At 38.9% G+C, this 13,577-nt stretch overlaps 1 protein-coding gene across 3 annotated transcripts in view; it reads left to right on the top strand.

Moving 5' to 3' along the window:
• The window catches only part of LOC133985448 (zinc finger protein 609-like), a 73,835-nt gene that overhangs the window by 14,557 nt on the left and 45,701 nt on the right, over nt 1-13,577 (top strand). For all 3 annotated transcript variants that reach the window (XM_062425066.1, XM_062425085.1, XM_062425075.1), the window contains exon 2: nt 10,730-11,616. In XM_062425066.1, coding sequence (XP_062281050.1) covers nt 10,858-11,616 — 759 coding nt within the window. In that variant the 5' untranslated portion in view covers nt 10,730-10,857. The remainder of the gene's footprint in view (nt 1-10,729; nt 11,617-13,577) is intronic.

The raw sequence follows: 13,577 nt of genomic DNA on the forward strand, positions 1-13,577 counted from the left end.
ACCCAGCAGTGTGACGAGCAACTGTCTGTTCTTTAGCCTCGGGCTGTGTCCTTTCCCAGCTCTTCTCTGCTCCCTCATTTGTCAGTCAGTATTTAAGGAGAAGAGCTTACTTTATCTAACACGTTTATTTAACTCCTTTCCTGGTAACATTCTCAATTGAGGAGAAAAAAAGTCACCATAACATTAATTCATGTAGACACATTTTTAAACAGGCTAGGGCTGCAACCAAAGATTATTTTTACTCTACTTGCATGTTGTGGCAATGCATCTTGCATGTTTAAGCTGCTCTGTTGTTGGTTTATGTAAATTGTGGTTCAGCATTTGATTGTAAAGCCCAACCACTTTAGTCTGTCGCTGTTTATATGGAATCTGTGCCATGTTTAGTTTTAGAGAAAGTGTTCGCTGTATTTTTTAAAAATGTGCTGCATCTCGTATTACTTGAGCAGCAGCGCCTCATACTTCTTTCATCTTTGTGAGCTTCCTGCTCGAGTTTGGAAGCTGTAAGTACAAATTACCCCATAAAAGCCTTTTGATTGAGAGGTTGTTAGCTGTGATTTCTATGTGACTTTTCTTTTTTTTTTTTTGCTGAGTCAGAAAAGTCAAAGGGGAAATATGCATCATGTGTTGATCTTATTGGTGTCTTCACATTAGTTAATAGTCTTGATTTGAAGCCTGACTTTAGTCTGACTAACTGGAGGCCGCCAGCCATGACGGTCACGCTGATTATCGTCTAATGAGGAAGAGCTTGAGCTTGCAGGGTTTACTGACAACCCCAACCCCCAATCGAGCCCCTGCTGATTCCTGAGTCTGATCAAATCAAAGGTCTTAAACATTATAAGTGGACGGGAGGGGGCTGCTGTGTCAGCCAGAGGCTAATTTTAAAGAATTTGCCAAATTTTATGATACATGACAAACTAAGATTAAGAGTTAGGCAACATACAGACAGCTTCATAACAATGAGCTATTTGCCTAACTAGGGAGGTGGTTGTGTAAAATATACCAGCATTGGATTTGAGACGGCAAAGCAGTGAAAGTGTCACATTACTATGTTTTCTATATATGGATGCTTACCACGAAATGTTATTAATGGACCTATGGACAGAAATTAGCTGACAGGGGTAGTTGCCCCATCCCAAAAAGTAAGTAAATAACTAAAATGGAAAGGTACTAGTCTTTAAACCTATCACTAATTTCTTCAATTAAACTGAGAGGCAATTCAGTTAATAAGTAAAACCAATCACAGTAAATGTAACCTTTATTAGCAATATATACATTAGAAACAGCAGCAGTAGCTCAGTAGGTTGCTGCTACTCCATGTTTGTTTATTGCTGCTGTTGTTAGGGATTAATCTTACACTTTTGAACCGTTTTGCTATGTTGTTGTTAGATCTTTGGGAGGTTCTTTTTATCACGGGTGTCAGATGTGCAGGTCTGGCCTGTGGGTTTTAATGTGTGCATTCTGTTCTTCAAGTGTGGAGTCTATTATGATAGAAAATTGAGGCTGATTGTCAAGACCAGTCATTTTGAAACACCCTCATGACAATGCCCAATGTGGAGACACCATGATTATATGACACCCCAAGGATATAATCAAACTCTGAATATCTAGCTGTGGAAAGGGTGTAGTTTTCATTACAAAGCACTTCAAGTACTCCCATATTTTCACTGGCACTTTTCCCAACTTGAATAATTCACTTTCTTGAATAATGGTGAGGTTCCCTTGCTTTATGTGCTAGCACTACTGTTTACTTTGAAACCCTGAAAACCTTAAAATTGAGTTCTATAAATTTCACTTGTCTTTTTGTCTTGCTCGGCTTGTGATGCTCTATTTTTCTCTGGTCTTTCCTTTTTAAGGAGTTTTGCGTTTCAGATCATTAAGGCGCTCTGTGTAATGCAACAGTGGGTCACTCTGTCTCCTCTTAATTGGTTATTTGGCTGTATTCACTGCCTGTAACCAAATTAGTTTCATCTTGATAACCAGACTTGAGCTGTGTACAGGAATTTCATGCTCAGTGCTGGATCATCGTACACCCCTCAGATAAAGCAAAGTCTATAAAGATATCAACCATGACATCGGACTTTACTGCAGCAGTCATTACTTGGTCCCCCCGTTCTCATTTTATATAAGAATCTGTCTTTGCATTGTTATGCAGATGACACTATATTATACTTAAAGAGCTTCATCAACAGTTTGATGACCTCAGCAGCAGTTGACCGTCTGCAGCTAAGTAGTAGTACATCTATGCCTTTTTTTGACCATGCTATCTCAAGGAATCTTACTTTGAAACAAGAAATCTATGAAACAATACTAAGATCAGCATGTCGCCCCCTTGTCCAAGTCTGTGTGGAGCCATTATAGCTGATAAAACAAGTCCTAGTGCTAATTTTTAATTTTTCTATTTACAGTTCAAGCTGTGGTTTTTCACTTGCAAATGTCAGTCTTTACAGAAGAAAACTAGTAGTACATCTTAAATTTCATGTTGGTCAATTAAAAAGAGGAGCAGGGAACCAAAAATTCCTGGAAGCCCTCGATTGCATGAGAGTAGGTTGTAGTTATGGGATTTGCTGCTACGTAGTGTATGCCTACAGCACAACAAAACTAAAATTGAGACTGTAAGGGAGAAGCTTCTCCACTGTGGAAGGAATCTAGGAAACTCTGGACACGGTGTTAAAAGATTACTACAGGAAATGTTTCCAGGAATGGGAGAAGCACTGGGACAAGTGTATCGAATGTCAAGGAGAGTACTCTGAAGGGGATTAGAAAGGTACTTCTAAGAGATTTATAAGGTCAGTTTTTCTTTGTTTTTTTATAGTTCCAGTCATTTTTTGGGTCTCACCTCTAACTTGTAACAAAAACTTAAATATCACCTTGTTATTTGGATATTAGTTGTAGAAAGATACTATAAAGCTAGATTTCCTTGTGTAGATCTAATATTAGACATTTTCATGTGTCATAGCAATACCAGCAATCTTCATGTTACCTTCTGAGAAATAATTCCCCATAGTGAGGTTGTGGAAAAATGTAGGAAACAGAGAGTACTAGTATCAGATTAATACTCATTTACCCTCAGACAACAGACACACAGAGTTCGAGTATCTGAGTCTTTATTTGGAAAGAAAAAGATGGAACTGACAGCAATTCTTAGCACTGTGACTATGTAAATGGTCCCAGGATTATTTCTTTCTAAACATTCAAGCTACATAGTTTTGTGTTTGTGAAAATCACCTTGATGTTGGTAGTCGGTGAAAATGTCCAGATGGAAATATGATTTACTGAACTGTTGAGGTTAGATGGCACAGACAGAAGACAAACGAAATAAACATTGCTCAGTAGCAGTGTATGGAAAATGTCTCCGTGCGTGGGTAATGTGCTATATGAGTGTTAACCACATTGTGCCACATAAATGGATATTATAATGATATATTAATTAAAAGTCATAATAGAATTCCTTTTAAAGTCTCTGTAGCAAGAGATTAAGTATGTGCTCAGTGAGCCTACTTTGCAATTGACCACATACAATACAAACAAGTGTGCCACAGTAGACGCTGCTGCTGGTGTTACTATATCGACTTGCATTGAGACGGAGTGTCTCAATTATAGAATGAAGTGAGCGGAGATAATGAGAAGTGTGTCGAGAATCTTAGTGACTGGCTTTTGTAATTCAGAAATCATGGCAGAGCGGGATGTCTGAGCATGTTAATTGAGTTGTTTTTTGTTTCTGCCAAAGTCTTCTTTGAGGTCAAAACTCCAGCAACGCTTGTAGTTTACAGATTCAACTTCATTGTTAGACTGATGTTTTTCACATTAAAAACATTAAATTGGGTGGGTGTGAGGCAGAAAAAGTAAAAAGGTAAATAAAATATATAAATTGTCAATATGATACAGTATCCATGTGGTAAAATATATATATAGTTGAGACACCCTGTTCCCTCAAAGAGTGTATCACTTAACATAGGAGCTCCATTAAGAGGAATGATGTAACCAGTCCTGTTGACATTTCAATAAAAAAGCAACATCACATTTCATCTCTATTTTTATTATTGGCATAGGAGGGATTTAATCCAGCCAAAGTGGTGGTGGTAATGTCAATATTTCTAGGAAAAAAAGAGAAGGATTTTGGATTTTCTATTTCAAGAGTTTATTTCCAAAGGAGGCATGAATGATGACTTCTCAGTTAATGAGTTTTTATAGTGGTTCTTAAATATCTCTCATTTATGTGGGTTTTGTAGTGGTTTTTATGATGTGTCTTGTTGTTCTTCTACTCTTTCTATATATAGCACTATATGGCAAGTTTTTTGAATTAAAGTGTTTTTAAAGTATGCCACATCAAATAAGCATACTTTTGGGTTGAGGCTTCTTCTTAACAAACTCAAATACCACGCCTCGGTTGCACTTCACCAGTTTATGGAGCAAATATGGTGCCATGTCCCTCATTGGACACTCCTCTCTGCCAGTCGGGGACCACGATTGGACTGAAGCCACATGACCATATACCCAACACATTTTTTTAAGTTTCCCATTGGGTGAAAACTAATGTTTGTGGATGTATATGATTTGTTGTCTTTTTAATATTTTACCTTTTTGAATTGTTCTATATACTACAAGTGTTGCTGGAGTTTTTAACTCTTTTAGACCTTTTTTTCTTTCCTCCATGCATGTTACAAGTACGCGAGGTTGTGCCAAAAACCCAGACTCTGCTTCTACAGGGTCTTCTTCTAAGCAGAGGAAAAATCAATCTGGCACCTTGTCAGGGTTTTTAAGATTGGTGCTTCCTTACACTCTGGCCAATGTGTGAGTGTTGTTTTCATCCTCTGCAAACAAGCCACAGTTTGATTACTTGTATTCACTGGTGGGTTGAATGTCTAGTTTAGACTTGTGCCCACTATTTAGGAAAGCTATTGACAAGATTATCATGGTTTTGACCTTTGGTCTCATTTGTGTACCTGGAATTATTTAGTACTGTGTGAAAGGCTGTTTTGGGTTTGTACTTTGTAGTTTGCATGAATGAAAATAAGGTTATTTACATGGGAAGCATCTTCACACGCATGAAGGTAAGTACATTTGATGTAGCTTTACTTCATTCTTACTTCCACTATTTCACTTAACATAAAGCACTCAGATACCTAGCAGCATAAGTCTTTGGTGCTTTATAAAGACATTTTAACACAAACCCAATGTTAGTCATGCTGAATGCTCTTAGTAAAACATTGCTGAAACTTTGTTGACTCACGGTGCACGCACACTCCAAAACAGTAGATGAGTTGGTTGCACGAAAACACGTTGGTGGTGTTGTAAATCTTTTGCATAACTGCACCAGTAATGATTGGATAGGATGCCAACAATGAACATTGTTTTGAGTTATTAGGTGCTTTAATAGTGTTGCCTGAAGAACATGCCATGTAATTTCATCGAAATAGCAATTTTGTTCCGTTGCTTGACATGTTAAAGAACAAAACAGGATGACGGGGTTGGACTTATCCGTCAGCAGGGATTTGGACATTATCCACATTAAGCCAGCTAAATTTGAAAATGCATCACTTTCTCTCTCTTTTGCTCTTTAGTCCACAATGAGCTGGTTCTTTTAACAGCAGACATCAGACTTTTCAAACAAGCTCTCTAGTGTGCACACATCTGAAAATGCTGGTCACTATAATATGTGTGGTCAGGTGCCCTCGGGCAGCAATGTCTAGTAATACAGTTTTCTGTGATCGCTCATTTTAAATAACAATGTAGATGTTCACACAGTGCAGGTGTTGTAATGTAATGACTTATCAGATATAGAATAGTGTTAACAGATAACATGTATGGACTGTGATCAAATCTAATAACTTAAAAATAAAAGGTAGTGCAGATACAAGTTATTGTAACATGTACCATGTTTCAGTTCTGTCCACTTTTCACCCAACCCTTTTAAAACTAACCTCGTTAATGATACAGTTTGTGGCCAGTGTTGCGTGAGAGCTTTGTTTTTTTTGCTGCATCACACCAGAGCCTGGACGTTGGCGCCTAATCAGCCAGAGAGCAATCTGCATATTTCACACTTCTTTGGTTACTGTCAGTTTGAGTCATACAGCTGCCACTCCAAAGATGCACAAAGCTGCTGCAATCTGGGATAAAAGACCTTTTGGCAATGATGGCTATATTACGAATTAAACGTACTGTGTGTTCAGAGCATATCAACCAAAAGTGACCTCATTTAGTTTCTAATTTAGGTTGAGTATAAGAATCTTTTTTAATCTAAAGATGAAAATATGATTTCATAAGACTTGGGGACCACTAACAACATCATCTTTTGTAATTAATGCGTAGATACAGCATTCACATGAGCTCCAGTCTTCCTGTCGTTGACATATTTACTGATAAGGATGCTGGCTGACCTAGACTCCTGATTCTCATCACCTGGATTGGCTGGATGCATTTCTATTTTGGTAATCAGCTCAAGCTTACAATCCAATTACATGGAGGTTACTGTGGGGCTCTCTCGGTAGGGACTTGCCTTGAAATGACCTGCAGAGAAAAGGATGCTCTTTGCCAGACTTATGCACATTTAATACAAGTTTTTGTTTTGTTTTTCTCAGCCTGTATTTTTGCCACAGTGGCTTTTTAATCCGCTAACACCTCAAACTCAAAGGCGGCATCGTGTCCGAGGGATACAGACGGGATATCAGATGGGCTTTGTGAGTGCGAGCCTTGTACTGTTTTAGTACACATTCTGTTCATACTGTCAACCACCTGATCATGGGTAGTTATATGAAGCTAAACAGGCCATTAAAAAACAATTATAATACATGTTTTCATATTTTCATGCTTGGCTACAAGGGAGCAGTTTAGCTTTAATTGGAAGAGAAGATGGAGTCTGATGGGACACTTTGTACAGCAGAAAACAAAACAATTATACAATCAGTCCTTCAGTGTATAAAAAATATAATCCTGGACAAAGTAAACAAACCCAAACATTCTCAATTCACAAAAAAAGAACTGGATAAAAAAAATAAACAAAAGCATCTCTTTGCTATCTGGTGTATTGTTTTGGTTTTGTACTGGGCGTTGGCAGCTCCTCTATGTTTCTGATTGTTCCACCAGTCAGCGCCTGTTTGATGCACAGGGCCACAACTATGCAGGGCAAGTTCATAGTTAAGATTTTAGATGTGTTAAAATCTTCCCTGTGAGTAAACCAAACCCTCTACTGTATTTTTGCAGAAAAATTTACTGTCTCGTTAGAGCATGTTTTTCAATGATAGCAGGATATTGATTATTGTAACTGCACACTCAATAGAAAATAAAGAAATTGTGTAGTGGACTTGTTTTATTTTTTTATTATTGCAATTATAGCAAGCACAGACAAATACAAATGTATCATGTGGAAAACCCAATGCCAGTTTCCTATGCTCATGAATTTCTGGTGCCTAGACAGTACAGAAGTTATATTTGGGCGTTTACTACAAGGATCTCACAGTTGAAGTCACTTATATTTCCTTTTGTGCCCATTTTTAAAAAATGTTTCTGCTTTTCCTTTGCCCCCCTGCTGGATCAACACCTCTGATGTATCTCATGTATACAGAGGAAGCAAAAATGGAAAAACAAATCCTGCCTTCTGGTTTGTGCCTGAACACAATAATTGTCAGAGCCTTGTTTTATAGACAAACCTCATACTCTTAATTGTTTTATGCACAGATGGTGTTGCTCACAGTGCCGAAAACTACATAATGTCAGGTCTTGACTGACTTGTACTCCATGGCAAATGGACCTAGAATTTTCTTTTCCGTTGTCTTCCTCCTGCACTTTAGAGGCAGACTCACCCTTATGGTGGCCTCTGTGATAGATAGCTGAATGAAACTGGATCTGTGAAAAAAGGACAGGCACTCTGGGAGTTGCACAGCCTGCATGCCTTTCGCTCAACGGGGCACTCACTGGGACATTTCCTCAGTGGGGCTTTTTCAAAAGGGCTTGCGCTGCAGTTCCAGCTAAGGGCAGTACAGTAGGTCAACTGCCGATAGAGTTACAACCTCTCTTTTGTGGAGGTGTTGGACAAATTAGACCTCACAACTGTTTACCCAGTCAAACAGGGACAGCTGTATCTCTCCACCCTCCAAAACCTGCCACTGACTGTTGTTCCTTTGGGGAGCCATCTGTGAGGAATAAGCAAGCTCGGTGATGAAATGATTGTTCAACAGTATTACCTCTGTCACTGCTGTGGGTGATATGAATGGTCCCTTAACTGAATCTCCATGAGCTCTTCATTATATGATGCAGCTGCCATTTTGTGCTGTTGTTTTAAATGAGAGTAATGGCAGATACAGTGCAAAATGACTGCTTGTCTGTCAGTCAGTGTGGGAACAATCCAGCCTCCAAGACGAAGAAGAAAAGTGTCTCTTCATGAACAGTCTGATGAAAATATATTATTTTATTTAAGGATATTAAAACCCACCCTGGTGAGCGGTGCCATAAGTGAACAAATCAATATGTTGAATATTTCTCATTCTGCTGAGATTTAATTGTAACGTCAGCAGTAATGAAGCAGAAAATGTTGCTCATATCCTCGTACGATCTCTTCGGATGCTGTCATTGTTATTGGAGGAGCTTCAGGGTTTGACTTGATAAGCCCATCAGGATGAGCCGTATTTACACAGGCTAATAGTCTAAGGATGTAGATTGAATTAGAGTGTAATAATGTTGGAGTTTGTTGTTTTAAATGCTATGTAGAGGAGCTCTATTATAATAATTATGAAATTCTTCATGGTGCTTGTGTATTTGGCAAATTTTCTTATGATTACTGTAAAAAAGGGATATCTTAATTTTAAAACAATTCATTTCTTTTTAATTCAGTGGTGCAAGATAGTAGAAATATCAAGCTTGTGGATGCATTTTGAATATCAATGTATTATCTAGTTGTCTTGAAGATAACAGCCTAAATATTGATTTATCTGCAAAAATGTGAAGGCCTAGCAAGAAAACATTTCAGATTCATATTACTTGGGCTGCAAAACATAAAACAAACACACCATGGTGTCTAATCTGAAATAAGACCATATATTCATAGATCTTTCTACGGCTCCGCTGGGGACTGTTTGGCTATATTTTGTCGGTCGGGTGTCTGCAGCACAAAGAGAATCATCAGAATTCATGCCTGTTGGAGGCAATATTGATCTCATTTTACCTTTACCGCGACTGCAGAGTCTCTCCAGTGTGCTCAGGCTTCCTTACCCTTCAAAAATCTTTATCAAAAGGGGAGAGGGGAGCTACAGATGTGAGTGTTAATTATTTACTTAGATGCAGTGAGCTCACAGGGGGGACTGCAAGCACAGGATATTCAGAAAATTCACTCTTTATGGTGCATGTTAATTTTTAAGTTGTAGCTCTATGTTTAACAGCAGTTTATTTACACTTTCTGAAGATCTAAATTGAGCCACTGGTCTAAGAGGACCAGCAGTGTAATTATGACATTTTCCCAGAACAAGTAGGACTTAATCTAGTGGATTGGCTGATGATTAGTAAACCATCTTAGTATTTCGTTTATTGTAAAATGAAACCGTTGCAGAAATATGAGAGTCAATGAGGTTAATTTGTACAAGAAGCTACATAAAACATAGGATAGTATCAGCCTATGGTGCAAACTGTGATGCATTCATCAACACATTTTTACCAACATTTTCCCTCAGAAGATGTTTACCTTTCCAAAGTCTCGTTTTTGATTGTTTTATGTAAAAAAAAAAAAAAAACCCTAATTAGCAAGTTACACAAAGCAATTATTTAAGAGCAGTAATGATCGTCATACATCTTACAATGCAAACCATATTTGAGTCACAGGAAACCCACTTTACTTCACATTTTAAAAATCTTAGTTTACTTTCAGTGTGAAGTGGAGCTTAAAATCATTTTAAAGATAACACAAAAACAATACTCCAGTTGATGTGGTCACATTTTTCCTGTTCCTCTCTGCAAAACATTTTTGTTTGCACTTTAAAGATTTGCAAATATTTGGACAAAACCTATAAACAAGACCTCTGAACCCTCGCTAACCTGAAAACATGTTTGATCTTAATTGTGAAAATTGATTTTTTTTCAAGGGCCCAAACTAACAAGCACAATATTTTTCTGTATCCATGTTGACTTGCAGTATGTCAAAAGAAAAAAAATAGCTGTAATTGGAATCTGCACTGGAGTGTATTTATTTTCTGAAAGATATGAAACATGGTGACCTTTAGGCTATATTGTGAAAGCAAATACAACAAACTTGTGTTCTCCTGACACATACACTGCTTCATTCATGTTTTTAAGCCCCTCTGTTAATGCTAGATTACCATTGTGCTCTTGAGTTGAAAAGGCACGGCTCCATAAAGCATGCGGGGGTGTGTGAGGCCAGCTACTCCTTATTTATCAGCAGTGACACTATCAGCAGTGCCTTGTGAAAAGAGAGCCAGTCATTCAGAACAGTGGGGCCACCTTGGCTGTCAAAGCAGGATTTAGGCTACATTTCCCATGGTTGCCATGACGACTGTGGGAAGTGATTATGAAGAGAGGGTTTCAGAGCAGTGCTGTCACACCAGTGGGTATTACCATAGTGGTTTGCACAGTGATCATCGGAGAATTACTGGCTCATGATCAAACGCTTTTTTTTGGTTTTATACCCAATGAAATGTTGTGTTCTGTGTGATGGCAGAGCTGTAATACTATTATTTTTATGTCTGAATTATTGGATTCTTATAACTCTTGTCTCTTTTCTTTCTAGAGCGTAATGTGGTTAAATGGGACAGGAACGTGTAGACCGTGAGGATTCTCTAACCCTTGCCCCTGAGTCCCAACCGTCTGAGAGGGTGTCGGACCTCACTGAGGCAATCCTGGGCCGTTGGCACTAAAATGTCCCTAAGTGGTGGCACTGCAGGCGGGAAAGGTGTGGACTCTAATGCGGTGGACACTTACGACAGCGGGGATGAATGGGATATCGGTGTTGGAAATCTGATTATTGACCTTGACGCTGACTTAGAGAAGGACAAACTTGAGATGTCTGGCACCAAGGACGGCATGGCGGCACCACCCAGTGCAGTGGCAGCATTGCCTGACAACATCAGGTTTGTTAGTCCAGTGTCTGGCTCTCAAGGCAAGGAAAGCAAATCCAAATACAAGCGCAGTAAGAACTCTAAAGACAATAGTAGCAAAGCTTCAACGGGAGATGGGGGTAAAAAAGAAACTGCGGGACGGACTCAAGGGGAGCCAACAGGCACAGCAGTGAGTGCAGGAGCTGCTGGAAACAATTCCACTTCTGGGAAGAACATGGAAAAAGGAGGCAAAGCCTCCAGAGGTGTTCTGAGTGGTAAAAAAGATAAAGAAGGGGCTAGTGGGAAAAGTAAGAAGGACAAAACAGATGGAGCCCCAGCCGTGGCAATAGCTGCTGTGGAGAAGGATGTTGTGTCTCAAGCCCAAGTTGCTTTGGGGAATAGTCGTAATACGTCCTTTGAGAACACACAATCAACAGACTTGGCAGAAGCCAATCAAATGGGGAATATTGCACTTGAACCTGTTGGGATAGTACCAGCATTGACCACAAAAACTGAACCAGAGGAGGTAGAAAATGGTAATAATGAATGCAAGGCGTTAAAGAAAGTGAAGATTGAAAAGGTACGTTTTTCTCTTTTCTTTCTTTTGATGGTGTATGGATCTGTTTGATGTTGTCACGTTATTATTTCAGTTATTAGTCTTATTGATTCCAGGTTTTGTGGGGATATGTGCAACTAATAATTGGCAGGCTTATGTAGCAACATGTTTTTATTCTTTTGTGCTAAAACCCCCCCAAAAATACAGTTTACTTTTGTAAGGTTACTATTGACAATCGATGCTTAACAAAATGTTTTTTTGAAGTAATTTTCAGTTTTAAACACACATTTATATCAAAAAAGTTAACAGTCTCTAATAACAAACCTACCTACAGTGGTGTAGACTTTTGGACCCCACTGTACAAACATTTCTTTTTCTGTTTCCAAAGCTGAACTCTAAATTAAGTTTTGCTAGCTCACACAGCCCGGGGCAAAAACAAACTTGAATATGACATCTCTAATTTAAATGTTTGTTTTGAACAAACCCAGTTGTTGAAATGCAATAGTAGTATTTACATCCATTTCTGGAAGCCAGCAGCAGTTAGCGACTGCGGAGTTACATTTGTCTGTGACAAGTATCTTTGAAACAATACTGGCTTTCATCAATTTAATTATCGTGGCATGAATGAATACAATAGGACACAATGGGACACAGCCCTGTAGGGTACTTGAAATTGTGCTCTGTGATGGCCTGTAGCTTACAGCAGGCTGGGAGATGCACTCCATTTTCTGAGGCTGTCTGACACTGTCTGACATGTAATGCATAAAAAGACCTACTGCTGTTTTCTCTTTTATTACCACGTGGTGAATAAGGGCACCCTTGACGAATATGATGCCGAGACCAGCTACAGGAAATGGCCCACACAGTGGTGTTGTTTTTTTTCCCCTTCTTGACTGTAGAGGCTTGATTCCTATTCAGAGTATCCGTATGTGTCCTTTTTGTGTTTTAAAAATGTATTTAACCATGTTAGAAAAGTATACTCGCCAACATAAAAAAAAAATATATAACCACAAAAGCTTCATGTAGTGCACATGAGCCAGGAAAACTAATGTCAAACAAGAGTGTAATAGATAATGTCAGCCATATGTGTCTCATCACGGCTGCAAAGTTAAATAAATGTCACATCATGTTCCACTTTTTTTTCCCCCTTCACATAATTTCAACGCTGACATTGTCGTACCAAGAACAATATAAAGATCCATGTAGCTGTTCACCCACACTTATCTTGTTCACTCATGGAGTTGATCTATCACTGTGTCTATTGTATGCCTCATAGCAGCCTTTTCATGCTCTCGCAGTATAAAAGACAGCAGAGCAGGGAGGTGCTGAGGACTGTTTTTGTCTGTCATCGTGTTCCATTCTTAATCCCACAAGCCCCAGCAATGCCTGGTGGAGCAGTGTGTGTGTGGGGGAGGGAGCTGGTGCAAAGCACGCCTTGGTCGTTTTTCCTGCTGCTCTGAAAGTGGCATGGGGGGATGGGCTGCGAGGAAGCCTGTTTGATTCCTTAAATCCAGGACACCCAGTCATGAAACACAAACGGCAGTCTCTCCTCGGACTGACTGCTATGAAAAAGGAAATTTCAGTGAAAGTCTTTGTAATCATGTTGTATTTAGAGTGAAAAGGATTCCGAGGGAGAGGCAGATGAAATCGGTTGACAACACTGAATAAAGGAGAAGGGTCACAGCTTTCAAACAGCTTGCTGGTGAAATGTGTCCTTGAAAACATGATGAAAAATGGTTGTGATTACAACACTGCACACATATTTTTTTTCTTCATTCTTAAAGGCCTATTTTAGATTGGTAACTCAAGTGAATAGATGTGGTAAAATGTGTGTAAAAGGTGCATTTTATCAACAAGCAAAAATAAGCTATATATTCAGTTACTGTGTCATTTAGACTTAATTTTGTACATCAGATTGCTGACACATAATAAAGAAGTGCCAAGCATGTTCAAGTACACCAATGCTAGAGAGTGATCCAACCCAG

This window comes from Scomber scombrus, chromosome 1, assembly GCF_963691925.1.
Source record: "Scomber scombrus chromosome 1, fScoSco1.1, whole genome shotgun sequence".
Taxonomy (NCBI): domain Eukaryota; kingdom Metazoa; phylum Chordata; class Actinopteri; order Scombriformes; family Scombridae; genus Scomber; species Scomber scombrus.